The sequence below is a fragment of the Carya illinoinensis genome, chromosome 12 (genome assembly GCF_018687715.1).
Source record: "Carya illinoinensis cultivar Pawnee chromosome 12, C.illinoinensisPawnee_v1, whole genome shotgun sequence".
In the NCBI taxonomy this organism is placed as follows: Eukaryota; Viridiplantae; Streptophyta; class Magnoliopsida; order Fagales; family Juglandaceae; genus Carya; species Carya illinoinensis.
In genome coordinates, this window is record NC_056763.1 from 23,461,838 (window position 1) to 23,483,902 (window position 22,065).

At 32.4% G+C, this 22,065-nt stretch overlaps 1 protein-coding gene across 1 annotated transcript; it reads right to left on the reverse strand.

Annotated features, from left to right (window-relative positions):
* Positions 1–787: 787 nt before the first annotated feature.
* Positions 788–6,301, reverse strand: LOC122289830 (protein NRT1/ PTR FAMILY 7.3). The gene is made up of 5 exons (XM_043097155.1): positions 6,154–6,301; positions 5,807–5,921; positions 2,995–3,212; positions 2,278–2,840; positions 788–2,075 (listed from the first exon to the last, which is right to left on the reverse strand). The coding sequence occupies exons 1-5, from the start codon at positions 6,178–6,180 to the stop codon at positions 1,205–1,207; spliced, it is 1,794 nt and encodes a 597-aa protein (XP_042953089.1). The 5' UTR covers positions 6,181–6,301; the 3' UTR covers positions 788–1,204.
* Between the last annotated feature and the right edge of the window lie 15,764 nt (positions 6,302–22,065).

Here is a 22,065-nt window from a genome sequence, read left to right on the forward strand (position 1 = left end):
ACATCTAAGGGCTACAGGGTCGTGGCTGTGTGAGTATATCAACTTTTAACAACGTGCCATTAGGCTATCTGATGCTTCAGAATCTGAGGACCTTTGCATGGAAACGACTTGCATGTGATCTCCTATATAAGCTCAACCAGTTAGTCTCCTGACCCTCCTCACAGGTTAGCACCTAGCTCTCCATTTGGGGCGGTTATTACGAAGCAGCTCCACTAGTTTCATTCTGATTCAAATGGTTTTCTTTTACCTTCTTGGGGCTGCATATGAGAATCTTCTTGTCGACCATCACGGTTTCTAGTTCTCCAATGACATTGGCAGATCTCGGAAACCTGCTAAATGCAAGCTCTGTTTCGTATATCCGTCTCTATGAGCTGTAGGACGTCATGCATACATCAGTTACAATCTTGGAAGGTTTTTGCAATTATTTCTTCAGATATTCCTCTCTTCTTTCAGGAATTTTTAGGGTGTTTCCACTTTCCAGTCCGATTAGAGTCCTTCTATGCTAGTGTGCTAGCATTGATAGCTTTAGGTGCATTTTCACTTGGTACTCTTGTTTTATGATAATTATGGGTCACTTCGGATCTGAAATAATGCTAACAAAACTCACTGGTTTAGTTCAAAAATCTCCTGTTGCGATCTTATGCTCTGCTTTTGGAGCTGATATCATCACTCGGGTATGCCTAGCAGTCGTTCTCAAAGTATACAAATAAATCCTTCACATGCTAACGATGCCATTATAGTCTATAATCATATTTATATGATTTTTTGCCACTAAATGATCTGAAACAAATATGAAGGAAAGGGGTGCTTCTATTAATGTCAAAATAGCTCTAATAGACAGATATGATCTGCTTCTATCTATGCACAGGCAAATAGCATTTTACATAAGAACTTCTGGCAAGCAAATGCCAAATCCATTGTAGCCATGTTACCGAAAGGATAACCTCTTTAACTCAACTCTACATAACCTAGTTTGCTCCAAGAGTAAGGAGAGAAACTACATCGAGTTAGGTGTTTATAGAAACAGCAAGGAGTGATGCAAGAGACACTGAGAAAAATGGGTTTCTGTTACTCTTATCTATCTTCATTCAAGCAGAAACATGTGCTGGTGTTTTGTGGCTACCCCATTCCTCCACTTATTTTTATACAAGCAGGAACCGCAGGCCTTATTATGTCTTGCTGATGTTTGTTTTTAATAAAAACATCAGACTCTGAACTCATCTTGATCACCCTTCTCTTGGAATCTACCTTCCATTTTGATACACTTGAACCACTTAGCACAACCAACATAGACAACCAAATCTATTGTCGTCAAGGAGGCTAAAAGGAAGTAAAACCTGTCCAGGTGACCTTTGTTGAGATTTCCTGGGATCCATCCTGGCATGTGATCCTCAGTAGAGATCTTCATTACCATGCTCACAAGCAAGCTGCTCACATAATTCCCAAGGGAGATAGATGCCATGCAGAGTGCACTTCCAAAGCTCTTTAGCCCATCTGGTGTCTGTGCATTGAAGAACTCCAATTGGCCCACATACATAAAAACTTCGGAAGCTCCTATACATGCGTACTGAGGAATTTGCCAAAGGATGCTCAAGGAGCTTGAGCCTTCACAATGTGTGCAGTCTCTTCTTGCATACTTCAGCCTATAGCACTCCAGTATTCCTGCTGAAACCATTGCCATCACTGCTATAACAAGGCCGACACCCATTCTCTGAAGCTCAGTGAGCCCCTTGGAATCTGATTTCTTAATTTTACCCACAAGTGGGTCGAGAACTCGCCGGTAAAGGAAGATAAAAGCTGCTACACTGAGTATGTCGAAGCTAGACATGCTTGCCGGTGGGATTCGGAAGTTGGAGATGGTAGTTTTCATGGCGGCACCTTGCTCGACGAAGAGAGAGGCCATTTGTGTGAAGACCACAGAGTAGAGTATGGTGCAGAGCCAAATTGGGAGTAGTCTAAGAACGCATTTAACTTCTTCCACTTGGGTGATTGGGCAGAGACGCCAGGGATTCTTAAGGCCATGGTTCTGGTCCTCGAAATCCCTTGATGAGATAAATGCTGCCCTATCCAAGAATCTACAACATAGATGAAAATGAGTTAGCATCATAATGAATAGTCATCTAGCTTGCAGTGCTTTATTTCCATTCAGGTTTAGTTTAGATATATATTTGAAAACTAAGTTGGTCCAGATTAAAGTATAGTGGGGTTAAAATTCAGTATCTCTTGCTTCCATTGAAACAATGGAAAGTAAGCAATTTGATGGATCTTTAGACTTACTTGAATCCATGGGTGTGCAGTATCCTTCTACTACCATTTGTGGAAGAATCTTTTCCATCCACACAATACAAGTCCTCTGCACTTGGTGGCATCTGGACCCTCCATTTCTTCACTGCAGAAACTATGACCTGGCCAAACCTGGAGAGTGGGTTGCCGCTTGGCTTGAAGTGCCTGTACCTAGGGGTCCCAACAAGAAACAAGACCAGTGCTGCAAAGGCAGATCCCGCAGACACCCAAAATCCTAAAGCCCACATCCCTTCATCCTCAAAGTACACCAATATGGTATTTGAGAAGAGGGAACCGAGGTTTAGAGCAAGGTAAAAGTAGCTAAAAAAGGCCACCTTGGAGAGTCCCTCCTTGGGGTTTTCCTCATCAAACTGATCAGCTCCAAATGTACAAATACTAGGCTGATAACCTCCATTTCCCAGGGCAACAAGGTAGATTGAGAAGTAAAATAATGCCATCTCCATGCTTGAATGGGTACCACATGGAGTTTTCCCATCCCCACAGCCATTAGGTTTGACCAAGAAGAGGTATGATGACAGTGATAATGATACCAAACCCTGTCGACAAATGCACATATATGGGAACCATAAGATTTCGAAGACTCTTCATTCATTCATTCATTCTCGTTTTAATGCTTTAGTCCAGGAATTTGAAAAAAAAAAAAACATTAAATAAAAGCGTTCAAATTACATAGCAACTCAGGATACTCACTATGACAAAGATGATCTGAAAGATGGCACAGGTTTTGTATCTTCCCCAGTAGGAATCACTTAGGAAAGCCCCAACTAGAGAGAAGATGTAAACTGTTCCAGTCCATTTGCTGACGCTGTTAGCAGCATCAGCATTGTTTTGCTGCAACACCCTTGTGAGGAACAACACCAGATTCACTCCCACTCCAAAAAATGCTAGGGTAGCTAGACCTTGGTTCACTATTGATTTCATGAGCAAAATAATAGAGAAACACAAAGTTAGAAGTTGCAATTGCTCAAGGATATATATATATATATGTATGTATGTATGTATGTATATAGATATAGAACACTTTAGAAAGAAGCTTTTATTGCCATTAGTTAAGCTAATTGAGCTAGCGGTATTCAGTTTTAAGGTGTGCCTTGATCTGTTCGATCTAATTATTCTTTGCAGAAGAAAAGGAAAACCTCATGGAAGAAACCAAGAAAGAAATTAATGTCTTCCAGGCAGCTCACTCTAAGGATTGATGGCACTCAGATACCTAAGTACAGTCCAATTAATTAGGAGATCAAAGATTACCGAAACCCTGATCTTCAAATTAACACAAAATCAGAATATTAATGCAATATGCCTAGAAGTTACTAATCATCCTCTTCTTGTTTTCACAACCATTCTATCTCATCTCATCTAATCATTATAACTTTTTCAAATTCTACACAAAATAAAATAAACAATTCAAATTTTCAAATCTCAAAACAAAAATAATATTAAAAAATATATATTTTAACAATATTTTATTTAACTTTTAACTTTTATCTCAAGTACTCATCTGTAAAAACAAACGAGGCTGATCAAAATGAACCTTCTTATAATAATCCTATTTAATTAGCAGCTTCTTCCACTAATACTAGTCCATACAAGTGATTTTCGTGTCATTACTCATTAATTAATCAGGTTAGTGGGACATTAAAACATTCCACAGGAAAAGAAACATATCCAACACTACATATTATTAATTTGAAATTAATACTACTGCATACATATGCAGAAGAAAGAACATTCGGCCTTCCATTAATACCAAACATTCTTACCTACAAAATTAATATATTTAATTTGTCAACAGAAAAAGATTTTTTTTTTTTTTTAAAAAAAAAAGGAAACATGAGAATGCTACGTACGGTATATTTGATTGGGATTTATATAAGCATATACTCTCGATTTAATAATTATTACTTTACATGATGATGGAAACAACTATCTACACCCCCATAAACTTCGAACGTTAGACGTACAAGCTATTAAATTAAGAATATTTTACAAAGATTGAATGAAACAGGACACATGATCATCATGATCCAAAGAAAACAAAACTCTTTCACAAGAGGAAATTAAATGAGTCATTCGAGTAATAAAATTTAGAGAAATTTTATGTTTTTTTCATCTTAAATTTTATTATTTTCAATCAAATTTATTAATGCGTTAAAATTTAAGTAACTTTTTATTTAAATAATTGGCGTATAAAATCATCTAAAATTAAGTAATGCTATATACCCTCTTAGAATTATGTGCAACCTCCACTTATTTTTATTGATAAAAACATGAATTCTACTATTAAAAAATAGATTTTTTAACGTGAGTATCTATCAAATTTGAAAAGAAAATACATGAACTTGCACACTTTAAGACTATATAAATTATTTTCCCTTCTCATCTTATTTTTGACACGCTTAAGGTTTTATAATGACAGAAGTTATAAATCAATATACTAACTATAAGAACACTTAAGTTTTTTTTTTTAATATATTCACAATGACAGACCAGATCACCACTGACCAAGCACTAAAGATATTAGCTTTTGACCCTAGCTTTCCTTCTATCCTTCTTTATTTTTTTGGGACAAGGGAAGGCCAAGGTGCTGAAGTCACGTGGGATAATGTGGGCTTGGCTTCTATATTTTTCATTGCCCATGCATTCTTTTGATGCAAATTTGTGCCCAATAACACGTGGAAGTGACCCACATCATGCAAAATTAAGAAGTACTCGTTACGTGTCAAGCACGTCGACCTAGCTACTTCATATGCATCCATGCTCTCTTTCTGTGATCGAGGATTCGAGAGGCTATGTCGTTTAGTTCTCAAAGTAGGGTGGTGAAGCTCAGGCACAAAGGGTGCAACACATGGTTAGGTTTTCAGTGCCAAATTAATATTTACACCCAAACCTTCAAGGAACTGTCCTTATCTAAATATATCGATGAGCTCTTATCAAATGATCTCTTCTTATAACTGCTTATCTAAATATGTTACATCGAGACAAAAACCTCACTATATTCTTTGAAAGTTTCGAGTGTTCGTTCTTGTTCCTGAAAGCGCAGCCAAAATGATAGAAAATGGCTACACCAAACAATTACACACACGTGATATATAGCATGGATATGGCAGCATGTAAATTCTGAAACGCGTTGGGATTAAGCAATAATAAAAAAGATGGATATGCCCCCATCAATGGCGCCATCATGCATCCATAATACAAGGGAGGCTAGCTGGACGTTTTTCTCTGGTGGAGCAGGCAGAGGATCTTGGAGAGAGAGAGAGAGAGAGAGAGAGAGAGAGAGCAATGTAAAAACTACGTACGGATTCTCTGGAATATTTCTAGATTTAGGCATAGTACCACTCCGGTTAAGGAGATGGGATCATTGAAAAGGGTTTCGTCACACAAACTGGTTTAATAAATGGGAAATCCTATATGCAATGCAATGAAAGTAAGAAATCTTGTTTGAAATAAAATCATTGCCAGAATTATTTTCGATAAAAGTCATCATGTCTAAGAAGCTTACAAAGTATGATAATTCCAGCAACCCATCGTCCAGATTTTCCTCTGATTGCGGGGCGGCCATCCCAATCAACACTTCCATCAAGAGTGCATGCTTCTTGCCCTTCTTTGAATTTAACCTGCATATTCTTGAAATAATCAGTAAAACTTCCAAACTACAATCGATGTTACTATCGAAATCACAGTTCTACAGCTTTGCTATACTGCAAGAATTAATGCAACTGCGTACAATTCTTGTCGTATAAACAAGAAAATCATAAAAGAATAATATGACATGCAATGACATAAAAGGTACTTTGTGCAGAGAGAGAGAGAGATAGAACAAGAGAAGAATATGAGACTTTCACTTACTTCCTTACACAACTCTAAGCAAGCCATTAATTGTTGAAGAGTTGTGCAGATATTAATGCAGGGGAAGTGAGCAGAGGAGTGTGTGGTGATTATGGTGATTATCAAAGAAGAGAGTGGGGTGGTATAAATAGACCAAAGGGTGTGGGATGAACGGTGTAGATTTAGAGATAAAGCAGGAAACCCACTAGCAGAATCATAAAAGAATGTTACCAATTGATAAGCAATTTGTTTGGCTGAGAAGGGGATATTGGAAAGTCTTTCAAGCTTATAAATTCCTTTCAATTAATTGTAAGGTATAAGAGGGCAGAGGGGGGGTGCACTGCTGAAAGTCTGATCCTCTTAGGGCCCCTCTTTATATCCACGTTTTGTCTCTCATGGTTGATTCCTTTTACATGATTGACAGATTTGAAAATTTAACATACAATTTTCAAAAGAGCATTAACGCTAAGCTGAGATCGATTTCCCTCGTGGTTGTGGATACCACATCGTTGGTAACACTAATTCATTGGTAAGTGATGGAAGGAGGGGTAACTGAGTTCACCTCCCCTAGATAGCTAGGTGGGTAGGAAAAGAAGAAAAAGGTGAGTACTAGTTATATATGGATCAAGATATTCTTATCCGAATTTGAGGTCTCAAACGAAAAAGAAAGAGAAGTCTTATAATAAAAAGGAGATTCCATAAAAATAAATTCATAAATTGATATGATTTCATATGATACGTTAGATCTAATTTACAGTAACAATAATTTTACAATCTAATATACTATATTAAACCACATCAATTTGTAATATTTCTTTGTAGCTAAAACATTTCTCTTATAGAAAAGCTTCTCAAAGAAGTCATTTAAATATATAGATTTAATATTGTATCGTGTTAATTATATTTTGAGATCTCCCATCCCAACTTTAAACATATTTTTAAAAAAAGAACGCGATCTGAAACAAGGAAGGATCCTGAACAATGAATTTGCTGGTCAAACCTCATATATATCGATCGATCACCTTGCATGTTTGTAGAATGAGATATAAATTAATGGGAATGTCGACGAGATGAAGTTGTCACCAATTAATAGTAATTCGATCGAGGTTTTCAGCCCATCATGACACAAATGATCAAATGTACAAAATTAATTTCAGCTTATTCGGAACAGCTAGCTAGCATGCATATTTTTCTAGAGCATAAACAGCTAGATAGTTTACTCTCATTAACAGTAACAAGATGATGATTCTAAAAATAATTCATGTTATGGAATAAAGGATCAGTTAATTATTGAATTATATATATATATATATTGTCAAGATTTGCATCAAACATTTATGTATCTAAGTATCTTTCCCTCTCAATTATTAGAAAGGATAGGATTCCAATATGACAATTAATATGCTCATATCACTACATGACATTCAAAGATTACACGAGTTTTTTATCTTTCATTAATTATTAGAGTACTGAATGTTGAATTATGAACAAATAATACACTTCTTTACCACAACTTGCTAAGACATTCTCGCACACAATATATCCCATTGATATGCCAATTTGCTTGCTTTTGATCCCAAGGTCTCTTTTAAAGCACTTTTATGTACAATTATTTAGTCGATACGTCAGTCATGTTGAGGTATTTATAAAGCTAATATATATTTATTTATTTTATGATTATTTTATGCCTCGAATCTATCTAATTGCAAGGAGTAGTTAGAAAAAACGAATAGTTATGACGGATTATTTGCTAGAAGAATGACTATATACAATGAAAACAAAATCATTTTAACAATAAATAGTCATTTTCGTAGAATATAACTAACCACAAATAAACAGTTTTTTTATAATATAAGGGTTGATGATCTTTAGTTTCATCATGCATGCACAAAATTATACATATACTCGTACGTTAATTTTGATGATCCTATGATACTCTGTATTCGGACATAATGTTCATGATCTCTCCATGCCTACGTGCTTTAATTTGGAGAACACAAGCATAAGATAATATATGCTAATGTTCTTTAGTGCTTTAGATATTCCCCTAGCTAGCCTGTCGTCGATTCTCAAATTAGAAACATCATCTTCCTATTTTCGTCCACAAAATTGCATCATTTGTTTCCTGATCAAACCATGCATTTATATATATAAGCGCGACAAGAAGCTATATAGCTAGCTAGCATCAATTAAAGTTTCTCTTATACCTCTCCAAAATTCTAAATGCAGAATAATCCTTTAAGCAAGACAAGATGTACCATAAAAAAAAAAGTTGGCACTTCTGTCTAGGATTTTAGGTTCTAAAAACTCATTACACGTCTAAAGATTAAGGATATATAACAAATTCTGAAGAAGATAAAATACTATTGCTACATCTACAAAATGATTTCGGAAAAATAAATTAAAAAAATTAGCATGGATTATGTGATCAATTAAATTTACTTTACGATAAAAATAATTTTATCATATGATGCATTACATCAAAAAATGTCAGTTTGTACATTTATAATTATAGTGAAGTTCTTTGGTGGCCACTGGCCAAAGATGTACTATCCAGATTGATTTAAAATGGGGGTAATTATTATCCACATTTTCATACCTGCCCAGTTTATTCCGCAATTTTCTTGGCCACCAAATGCAGCTTTTAAATCTCAAAAAGAGAATAGCGTCAACAAAAAAAAAAAGATGTACCACGCAATTAAAGTGCAATTATCTTACCTGGCAGCTGGGGATAAGAGTACGTATGTAGTGCCCTGTAATTGTAGAGTACTTTTGTCTCTATATTCATCGTTGCCCCTTGCCTTAGAGAAATTTTTATTTTTATTTTTTTGTAAAACATATATAATTAGGAAAAAAAAAATGGCAGTGCATATATGAACTATATCTATGATCATATATACGCCTAACAATATTCTATGATCTACAACTTTTCTTTTCTTTTTTTTAGTAAATCAATCTCATTCAATGAGAAGAAAAAGCTGGTAAAGCATGATATGAAGTGATTCGTTTCTTAAGACAAAATAGAGTTGATAAAGCTGGATCCATGAATTTGAAACTAGATATGAGCAAAGTGTGACGCCCCCAAATTCTGTTTGGGATCGGACGGACATTTGAAACTTCGAGACATGCAACACAAGGTTACCTGCCCCCGTTCATGACATATAAGATGCAATATTCCTAACATGCATCTAACAATATGCAATATTCACAGCGGATAAATTTTTTCTTTAGCAATATTATGCACCAAATTGAAAATATCCAAAATGTTTAAAACATATTTCATACATAAAAATCCATTGAACAACTAAGATCACAACACTAGTCTAAAATAGTTATAATCCAAAAAGTACTAGAGATGCAACTCAATCGTACAAGTAGTAATTTACGTTAATTACTATATTGACATTTATGTCACATCGTCGCTTAGTCAACTGTGTCTAGTTGATCAGCTCCTGATTCTCCTTCAGGTCCTGTAACAAGATCTACCATTCGGGGGGAATGGTAGTTGGGACTACCAAAGTGAGATTTGATTACAAATCTCAGTAAGTTAACAAAAACTTCCACACAAGCTAATAATACATGGATGACAGTAAAAGTATAAATGCATAATCAAATTCATAAGTAATTAAAGCATAACTTGGCGTACAACATAGCATAATTGACATAACTTAAATTGAAACATAACTGAACTTGATTTGACATGAACTTGATCTGAAACTTGATTTAGCATGAACTTGCTTTGAAACTTGAATTAACATGAAAAATACATACTCCACAATTGTTGTGGCCCCATGTATTCTACGTGTAAATACATACTCCACAATTGTTGTGGCCCCATGTATTCTACACAAACTTGACTTAATATGAAAAATACATACTCCACAGTTGTTGTGGCTCCATGTATTCTACGTGTAAATACATACTCCACAGTTGTTGTGGCCCCATGTATTCTACGGAAACTTATTCTTTAACTGCTTAAATACATACTCCACAGTTGTTGTGGCCTCATATATTCTACGTGTCACAATTGTTGTGTCTCACGTAGTGTATGCGCCACAATTGTTGTGACCCCATACATAAGTAATCAAGATGAAATGTAACTGGAATACGAAATGACTGAAGCCCTGACGTAACATAACGTGACTTGAATATAACTTGAAATACATGACCAACTTGAGATAGAAACATTTCGTAACATGGCATAACATATAATAGACAACATATTTAACATGACATACTTGCAACAGTGAATATTACATGATTTGACATACATGTAATAGGTGGCATACTTAGCATGACGTACTTGTAAGGTATAGTAATATATGACAGAATATAATATGTAACAGATAAAAATTGATGACAGAATAAATTCTGTATACTAGACAATTACGTGATAACTTGGCATGGCATGACATATATGATAACACACGTATATACACTGTAGTTCCTTTACTTAGCACACATACACAGTAGACTGCTAGTAAGTTAAAAGCTAACTTACCTCGATCTCCGCGTTTCTTATAAAACTTCAAGTGCGATCACGAGGAACTGTAATTAGTGATTCTAAAAGTTAGAACTAAATCACTAATAATTTGAAATATGGAAAATACTAACTTAAAGAGTAAAATTTTCATTTTACTCTCTATATGTGGGAAAATATCCGTTTTACCCATAACTTAAGAATTTTGCATATTAAGTCCAAAAGTTTTCAAAATTTACATTCCTCATGTAAATTTTGTCCTAAACATAAATATCAACCCAGAAAAATTTAAAACAAAACACAACTATGAAGAACACACTATGGCCGAAACATCCATAAGCCATTTCCCTTGATTTTTGTTGCAATTCCTTCCAACTTCAAAACTCATATTTAAACCAAAATTTTGCAACAAACATCTTCCAATTCTAAGTTCAAAACCATACTTAAAACATCCATTTAGAAAAAACTAATAATTAACACCAAACTTTTTTGTAAAAAGATCCAAACACTTGAATCACAAGTTTTGACCTTAAATCAAAATATCTCCAAGAATTTCAAAAATCAAATCTTACTTCTAACATATTCATAATATCATCCTAACATCAACCATACTTTAAATCATCAAACTAAAGTCACCAAAATCACAAAATAACATTTGGATTTTTTTGGTCTTACACTTAGTCCAAAAACAGAAACTTTTTCCTCAACTAGTTTTGATAAATCTCTTGATCTATGACTTATAAATATATGATCTTCAAACCAAACAATCGCATGGTTTAAAAAGATGTCCTAAAACATATATAAGCTTCTAATTCAAGATCACATAGTTAGAAATTAACCAAAACATAAATTTAGCCAAGAATATCCACACTTTGGCTTATCTGAATATCTCTTTGCATAAAATTTCATATCTTTGAAATTAACATCAAATATCTTCAAAATAATAATATAACATGTATATAAGATGCTTAGGATCCTCCAATAAAATTATTAAAGTCATTATAATTGGTTTAGACCACCAAAGAGTTAAATTTTCTCAAAACAGAAGCTGTTTTTATTCTTCCAGTTTCTAAGTTTCTAAATCTAAGAAAATCTTTCATCAGAACCTTTAATCATGCAAAAATTCTCAACCAATAGTCACATATACATGTTAACAATACTCCATAAAAATTTTGGATCAATATCTATCCATTAGCTTGGTCAAAAACTCCAAACTATAACATATTCTCCAGTTTATCTCCCAGAATGACCTTTCTATAGTTTATATAATATTTGACTGACCAAATGATCTTCAAATGGGGAAAATAATATATCCATGTAAACTAGACTAAAAAAGGAACAACTTATAGGAGGGAGAATTTATGATAAAATACTTACAAAAGCTTCGAATTTGGCGTGCAAAAGAACTCCTAAAAACTGTCCGAGAGAAAGTATTTGATATTCTTTTAAAAGAACGTGTAAATGAAGTTAAGTTTGTAGGTGATGGCTGGAGCTACTTATGGACGAGATAAGGAAGATGATAAGGCTGGAGTTGAGAGTTGAGTGTATTTTTCTCCTACCCAAAATATCTATAAAAGATTATCTCATAATATTCTATCCAATAATATCTACAAAAAATCAACTTAAGATATTTTTATCTAATAATATCTATAAAAATCAATTCAAAATATTTTTACCCAATAATATTCACAAAAATTACCTCAAGATATTTCTTTTTATCCAATAATATCTACAGTTTTGAACAGACGTTTTGTCCGAAAATATGAAAAAATGTTATTGCACCATAAGACTTTAAATAACCCTCTGAGTCTAATAGCACAAACCATAATATATTTTGACATGTCTAACTATCTTCAATAATTAAAAACACACTTCTGATACTATAGTAAATAATAACACTAACTATGCAGTTAGACAAAAATCTATACGATTAATGGATTCGTGAAAACTTATGGGGTTTTCACGAGGTTCCTAAAGTTAATAGAAATTTCACAATTGAATTTCTAGCAGACTGTTACAATCTCCCCTCCTAAAAAAAAGATTTCGTTCTCAAAATCGAAGTAAGTAAGAAATAACAAGTTAAGGAATATGTGTTGCTTACCAACCTGGTGTCTATCCCCGTATCTATTTGCCTTTGAGATTATGTCATTCCTTAACTTTCTTATTTTAATCAACAATTATATTATACTTCTTTCCACAAGGTTGGTCAAGTTGTATCGACACACTTTCCAAACCTAAAACTTCAAGTAAATAATCTTCCGAAACTCTTCTTTAGAAAAACATAGGCGATATACTTTAAGTGTTTTTGTAAATACCAAAGTTAGTAGAGAATTCATTAAAATTAAGCCGTTATCCTCTCTCTCTCTCTCTCTATTTTTTTTTTTAAATCGATGGCCCTCTGTTTTAGACCAGACAACTCTGATGCGCATGATTTTTATAGGTCTTCTGTAGTTGTCAGGCGCCGCATAGCTATGACACTACTTTGTTCTTCTGTAGTTGTCAAGCACCGCAGCTATGATACTACATTGCTCTTGTCTCTTGTAGAGAAATGATTCACGAGAGATGATTCGTCATAATTTTCTCTATAAAAGAATTATTCAGTTCATCTTCTTTCTCATCTCATCTTCTTCACTTTTCTGAAATTAGTCTGCATTCTTATTCTGCAATCTCTTTCTGCTTACTCACTTTGCAATGGCTCAGCAATCTTCTCATTACCAAAACAAGAGGTATTCTGCACCTCGTTCACCAGTTGTTTATGCTTCTTCCATATGTGCTATAGTACAATCCAATAATGATCTGACTAATAAGTCAGATAATGAACTTATCTACGAGCTTGTGAGTCTCGGTACCCGATACTCATCAGCCATTATCGCATATTCTAAGCGATTGCAATCCAGGACTGGTGGGGTTGACAAACTCTACGAGAATATTTCTATCCTTCAGAGGCTTCTTATGGAATCCAACATGAAGATAGAAGCAGTAAAACAAGAGAACAGAGATTTAAAACTTTTGCTTAACTCTTCTTTTCGAGTGGCTACTCCTTTAGATTAGGAAAGGCATGCAGATTTTTGAAGAGTAAGAGCGTTTAAAGATTGAGGCAAAGAGCCTCAAATTTTTGTAATTTTGCTTTATGATAATAAAATAATACTTCATAAATATTCATATTTGTGTTTCTATCTTCTGGTAGATGTTTTATGTGCTCCATTTTATTTCTTTCAGGGATTTTCATATATATGACATGATCCAATGACTCATATAAATATGCATTTAATCATGCATATCCAAACTCTCAGTAATCTTCAAGTTAATAAAAATCTCAAGGAGTTCTACTGGTCTAGGACTAACTTACTTCTTTATAATCGCAACAATCAGTCATCTTCCTAGGTGGTACTTCGATAACTGACCAGTTAATAACTTAAACTTGAGACTCTCTCTTATGATTGTCATAACTCTTCTATCCATCACGAGTTATCAATTATTCTAACTCTAAATGATTTGTTCCTAATGTTCACATAAATCCTCAAGACCAAGATTTTACTCCTCATATAATAGTCTTCAAAAGAAGATCGATCTATATATCCATAAAGATAGTACTTTGCTGGAAATCATTTACTGGCGGTGTGGTAATACTATTATCATAAATGAATCCTACTAAGGCTAAAGCTTCTCCTAATCAAATTACTCTTCCAAACACAATTTCTATCGTATTCTCAGAATCAAAACAATTCTCCAAATATGTGGAATACTATTCATCAATCCTACATATCATTTCTCATATTACTAAAAGATATTCTATATCTACATTGATATGAACAATAATACTTCTAATGAAAATTGTTACTCTTACCACTAGGGTAACAATTCAGTTTCCAAGCTGAATTCTCAAGTACTACTACAATTAATAGAAACAATGACTCATTTGAATCAAACAATGTACAATTTACCAACTCCAATGACTTGACCTACTCCAAAATAACAATAATGCAATACTACCATCAATTGCAATCAGATCAATGTTAACTATGTTTACCTCAACTAATCCTTCATCCATCAGAAAATTCTGATCCTCTTGATTGTTATCTCCCTTAGGATTCCGAAGTATTCTATCATGAGTCATGTGTCTCTTCTTGAAACACACGAGTATATGTATTAAAACCACATACTACCTTTCATACTTTAAGAAATTCAAGCCTACTGACGACTAAAATTTCAAGCCTAATGTTTGGTGCATTTCCTAAGGACATGTGGATTTACTGCCTAGAGACGTATTTGCTCTGATACCACCCTGTGATGCCCCCAAATTTTGTTTGGGATCGGATGGACATTTGAAGCGTCAAGACATGCAACACAAGGTTACTTGCCCCCGTTCATGATATATAAGATGCAATATTCCTAACATGCATCTAACAATATGCAATATTTGCAGCGGATAAATTTTTTCTTTAGCAATACTATGCACCAAATTGAAAATATCTCAAATGCTTAAAACATATTTCATACATAAAAATCTATTGAACAACTAAGATCACAACACTAGTCCAAAATGGTTATAATCCAAAAAGTACTAGAGATGCAACTCAATCGTACAAGTAGTAATTAACGTTAATTACTATATTAAGATTTATGTCGCATCGTCGCTTAGTCAACTGTGTCTAGTTGATCAGCTCCTGATTCTCCTTCAGGTCCTGTAACAAGATTTACCATTCGGGGGGAATGGTAGTTGGGACTACCAAAGTGAGATTTGATTATAAATCTCAGTAAGTTAACAAAAACTTCCACACAAGCTAATAATACATGGATGACAATAAAAGCATAAATGCATAATCAAATTCATAAGTAATTAAAGCATAACTTGGCGTACAACATAGCATAATTGACATAACTTAAATTGAAACATAACTGAACTTGACTTGACATGAACTTGATCTGAAACTTGATTTAGCATGAATTTGCTTTGAAACTTGAATTAACATGAAAAATACATACTCCACAATTGTTGTGGCCCCATGTATTCTACGTGTAAATACATACTCCACAGTTGTTGTGGCCCCATGTATTCTACACAAACTTGACTTAATATGAAAAATACATACTCCACAGTTGTTGTGGCTCCATGTATTCTACGTGTAAATACATACTCCACAGTTGTTGTGGCCTCATGTATTCTACGGAAACTTATTCTTTAACTGCTTAAATACATACTCCACAGTTGTTGTGGCCCCATGTATTCTACGTGTTACAATTGCTGTGTCTCACATAGTGTATGCGCCACAATTGCTGTGACCTCATACATAAGTAATCAAGATGAAACGTGACTGGAATACGAAATAACTGAAGTCCTGACGTAACATAACGTGACTTGAACATAACTTGAAATACATGACCAACTTGAGATAGAAACATTTCGTAACATGACATAACATATAATAGATAACATATTTAACATGACATACTTGCAACAGTGAATATTACATGACTTGACATACATGTAATAGGTGGCATACTTAGCATGACGTACTTGTAAGGTACAGTAATACATGACAGAATATATTATGTAACAGATAAAAATTGATAACAGGATAAATTCTGTATAATAGACAATTACGTGATAACTTGGCATGGCATGACATATATGATAACACACGTACATACACTGTAGTTCCTTTACTTAGCACACATACACAATAGACTGCTAGGAAGTTAAAAGCTAATTTACCTCGATCCCCGCGTTTCTTATAAAACTTCAAGTGCGATCACGAGGAACTGTAATTAGTGATTCTAAAAGTTAGAACTAAATCACTAATAATTTGAAATATGAAAAATACTAACTTAAAGAGTAAAATTTTCATTTTACTCTCTACATGTGGGAAAATGTCCGTTTTACCCATAACTTAAGGATTTTGCATACTAATTCCAAAAGTTTCCAAAATTTACGTTTCTCATGTAAATTTTGTCCTAAACTTAAATATCAACTCAGAAAAATTTAAAACAAAATACAACTATGAAGAACACACTATGGCCGAAACATCCATAGGCCATTTCCCTTGATTTTTGTTGCAATTCCTTCCAACTTCAAAACTCATGCTTAAACCAAAATTTTGCAACAAACATCTTCCAATTCTAAGTTCAAAACCATACTTAAAACATCCATTTAGAAAAAGTTAATAATTAACACCAAACTTTTTTGTAAAAAGATCCAAACACTTGAATCACAAGTTTTGACCTTAAATCAAAACATCTCCAAGAATTTCAAAAATCAAATCTTACTTCTAACATATTCATAATATCATCCTAACATCAACCATGCTTTAAATCATCAAACTAAAGTCACCAAAATCACAAAATAACATTTGGAGTTTTTGGTTTTACACTTAGTCTAAAAACAGAAACTTTTTCATCAACTAGTTTTGATAAATTTCTTGATCTATGACTTATAAATATATGATTTTCAAACCAAACCATCACATGGTTTAAAAAGATGTCCTAAAAAATATATAAGCTTTTAATTCAAGATCACATGGTTAGAAATTAACCAAAACATAAATTTAGCCAAGAATATCCACCCTTTGGCTTATCTGAATATCTCTTTGCATAAAATTTCATGTCTTTGAAATTAACATCAAATATCTTCAAAATAATAATATAACATGTGTATAAGATGTTTAGGATCCTCCAATAAAATTATTAAAGTCATTAGAATTGGTTTAGACCACCAAAGAGTTAAATTTTTTCAAAACAGAAACTGTTTTTCTTCTTCCAGTTTCTAGGTTTCTAAATCTAAGAAAATATTTCATCAAAACATTTAATCATACAAAAATTCTCAACCAATAGTCACATATATATGTTAACAATACTCCATAAAAATTTCGGACCAATATCTATCCATTAGCTTGGTTAAAAACTCCAAACTATAACATATTCTCCAGTTTATCTTCCAGAATGACTTTTCTATAGTTTATATAATATTTGACTGACCAAATGATCTTCAAATTGGGCAAATAATATATCCGTGTAAACTAGACTCAAAAAGGAACAATTTATATGAAGAAGACTTTATGATAAAACACTTACAAAAGCTTCAAAATGGGCGTGCAAAAGAACTCCTAAAAGCTGTCCGAGAGAAAGTATTTGATATTCTTTTAAAAGAACGTGTAAATGAAGATAAATTTGTAGGTGATAGCTGGAGCTACTTATGGACGAGATAAGGAAGATGATAAGGCTGGAGTTGAGAGTTAAGTGTATTTTTCTCCTACCCAAAATATCTATAAAAGATTATCTCATAATATTCTATCCAATAATATTTACAAAAAATCAACTTAAGATATTTTTATCTAATAATATCTATAAAAATCAACTCAAAATATTTTTACCCAATAATATTCACAAAAATTACCTCAAGATATTTTTTTTTATCCAATAATATCTACAGTTTTGAACAGACGTTTTGTCCGAAAATATGAAAAAATGTTATTGCGCCATAAGACTTTAAATAACCCTCCGAGTCTAATGGCACAAATCATAATACATTTTGACACTTCTAACTATCTCCAATAATCAAAAACACACTTCTGATACCATAGTAAATAATAACACTAACTATGTAGTTAGACAAAAACCTATACGATTAATGGATTCGTGAAAACTTATGGAGTTTTCACGAGGTTCCTAAAGTTAATAGAAATTTCACAATTGAATTTCTAGCGGAATGTTACACAAAGTTTACGATATAATTGAATGAGAGTTAATGGAAGATGAATCGATAGTTTTAATGAAGAAAAACATGGATCCATGAATCTGAAATTAGATATGAGCAAAGTTTACGACATAATTGATTGAGAGTTAATGGAAGATTAATCGATAGTTTTAATGAAGAAAAACATGATGAAATTATACTTATCTATGCTTCAAACCACATAAATTAATTCTCATGTAAACCAATTAGATATATATATATATATGTAATAACATATAACTTCACTCATGAATTGCATGTAGTTAATTCGTTATAGTGAATAAATATTTGCATAAAATTAATATTGCTTGTTTTATATCTTTTTCTCTAACTCAATTAATTATTAATTGTGAGAAATGATTATAATTAATCATATATATTATTGGTGGATGATGATGATATATATAGGATATTAATGCATATATGGTGACTAACCATATAATATGCTTATAAATTATTAGAAAATGTCCATTAATTAATTGAGGTATATTGATATCCATATATATAATTTGTTAATGGGGGCTACTGTTTTATTGTATCATTAAAAAAGGGATCCACTTTTAATGAACCATGACCATCAATATCTTCTCATGGTGGCTTCCCTGCAAGCCTTTCTAATCTCGCCGCCTTTTATTTTTGGGCTTCAAGTGGTGCTATTGCTATATATGATCATCATCAGTATTACTGCTCTGCATTAACTAATACATGTACCAAGGCTTTCGCGAGACATATCATGACTTAGTTTTTCAAATAAAAAATTTAGATTTGAAATCTTTCACTCTTGTATTAAAATAAAATAAAAATTAATACACATGGAAATTTAAGAATGCCAACGTATATGAATTGACTTGTTAAGCGTAGCTAAATATGTTACATATAGTCATAGTTTACATAAATGTTGTGTATTTTTTTAAAAGAAAAAGTAAAATTATTATTATTTTATATAAATCTTATATTTATTTTTAAAAAAATACACGATGCTTGAATATAACATATAAAAATTGTTTTTAATATTATATATATATATGCATTTGGCACAAGTTAATTAACACGTACGTAGATTGTGCCTTTGAACCTAAAACACTACTCGAAGAAGGTAATACCGACATCATGATCTCATCGTTAAGCTGGATTAATATAAACGAACACATGATCACTTACGCCATGAAATCGTCATTAAAATTAGAAAAACTGAGAATATACACAAATTTTCTTTTAATATATAGTGAAAGTTTCACATGCATGATCATTAATGATGTGCAGTTGGGTACGTATATATGTCAGTAATGTTATGTACAGTTGTTAAGTGCGTAAATATTATGCAATCGTTTTGAAAAAGAGTAAAATCTATTATAAAAATAATAATTTTTTTTCAAAATAATTACACGGCATTTACATACTCATTATTGTAACTATCATTCCTCGTATCAATTTACAAATATATTTTTTTCTTTTGAAAAATAAGTACGTAGTCCTGATATATATTATATATATCATGATCTAAAAGTAGCTATATATATTTATAATTTTGGGTTCGAGGATAAAGCTAAAACCTTTTCGCTTAACATGATTTTGTCTTACCAATTAACTAGATCATAGCAAATTAAGTAGGCATGCATTCATATATATATATATATATCAACGTCCCTCTCTAAGCTGTAAATTACGTAAATATTCACATATAATATATATATATATATATAAAGACGAAACTTGCATATTGTATGGAGCGCGCGTTGAGAAGATAGAAGATTGTCAGCATATCATGTAAATCCCGATATCTGTTAAAATATAAAATAAATAATAAAATATAAATATTTCTATTAGCAGAGATCATAAGTTTGAACCCTAATTTTAGACTTTATTCTATTTAATTAAATATTCTACGAGTTAGGCTATCAATTGAGGAAGAGTTTGACCCACACGTAAGGAAAAATGTTAAGATATAAAATAATTAATAAAATCTACTTTTTCTCATTAGCTTAAATTTTTAGAATAAGTGGTAATTTCACACTTTTATCATGGTGAGTGGATCGAATGGCAGCTTAATTGGATATTTATTATTCCTTTATTCTTTTTACTTTGTTCATCCTTAAATTATTGCCATGTATAGGGGTGTAAAAACAATCGAAAAACCGACTGAACAATCCGAAATCTAGTTCGCATGCAACTGGTTCTTAAGAATCGAAACCAATTTAGTACTGAATTTGAAAACCGGTTTAAACCAAACCAATATATATTTTTAAATTTTATATTATATTATATTTATTATATGTTAAAGTACTAATTAATATGGCATGAAATTATAATCTTATTATTCATGTCAATTAATCTCATAACATAAAATTAATATAATATTTGATATAACATCAAATTAATTTATAATTTTTAAAATAACATTTGATATAACATGTAAATTTTAATCTTATAATATAAAATTTTAAACTCAAACCTAAACAAGCATTAGAGAAATCGGCTGTCAAGTCTCAACTTATGTAGTGCTGCACATGTATAAACAGTAAATTGAAAAAATGGGACCGGATTGGACCAAAACAGGAAAAGTCAAAAGTTCCAATTTTCATAATGAATCGCTACTCCGTATCGATTCTTAAATTTCCAAAATCGGTATATATTGATTTGCTTCTAAAATTTATCTAAAATTGAACCGAATTGAATCAATTACACCCACACCCCCAACTGTGTATCATGACATGGGAAACCTCAACTATTTAACTTCACATATATTAATGTTAATTATTAGTGCATGGATTCATTATATATATCACGAATAAATTAAAGCAAAAGGCTTCTCTTACTTAGCAAGTAATTATATTAACAAACTGTAAGCAAGCTATAAGCCACAGATCATAGTTGGAGAGAGACTAATTAATTTGAATGAAAATCATTTTAGTGTATGTTTAATAATTAATATGATGAATTCAACATATATAATTAATAGTATTAACTAATAATGATGGTGAAACGCAATTGCTCGTATTATATGCCCTTGCACGAACTTATCAATCAACATGACAAGAAGACCACATGATCATGATGATAGGCCATTTTGGATATTTCTTACGCACGCCTGCACTATATATATATACGTGCATTTAATTTTCCACACTAAAAAGTTATGTTGATTTTTCTTAATTAATTCTAATTAATTTGTGTCCTCCTGGCCGGGGATGGCCTCCTCATTGGCCTATCATGCGTTCTGCAACCAACCATGTTTTCCATTGCTGCCGATCATGATCATGATCTTCTTTCCATTTTTCAATTGAGTAATGCTTATTGAATCGATCAAACTGATGGTTTTGATCGATTCTATTTTTTCTCTTAATGATTAAGAAAGTGAATATTATTAAATTTATATATTTTTTGCATGTTAAAAAAATATTTAAAAAAAAATGAAAATACATTGTATCGGTTCGCCGGTCATCGGTCGGGATCAGAATCAATCCTAATATAACATTATCCTTTTCAATTCAGTAAGTAAATATATACGATCAGGTTGTCAGATCCCACTCATTTTAGTAAAAAAATATCAACATCGTGGCCAAATTTAGTTGATTGGAATACAAATAATGAATTTAATTGCAGCTGTATCATCACTACATATATTAATGATGCATACAATAACCCTAGCTTTTTCTCATCCTTAGAGGCATACTTCTAGAAATTCATTGGTTGTTCAGCTTCTTTCTGCCCCCACCTTTTC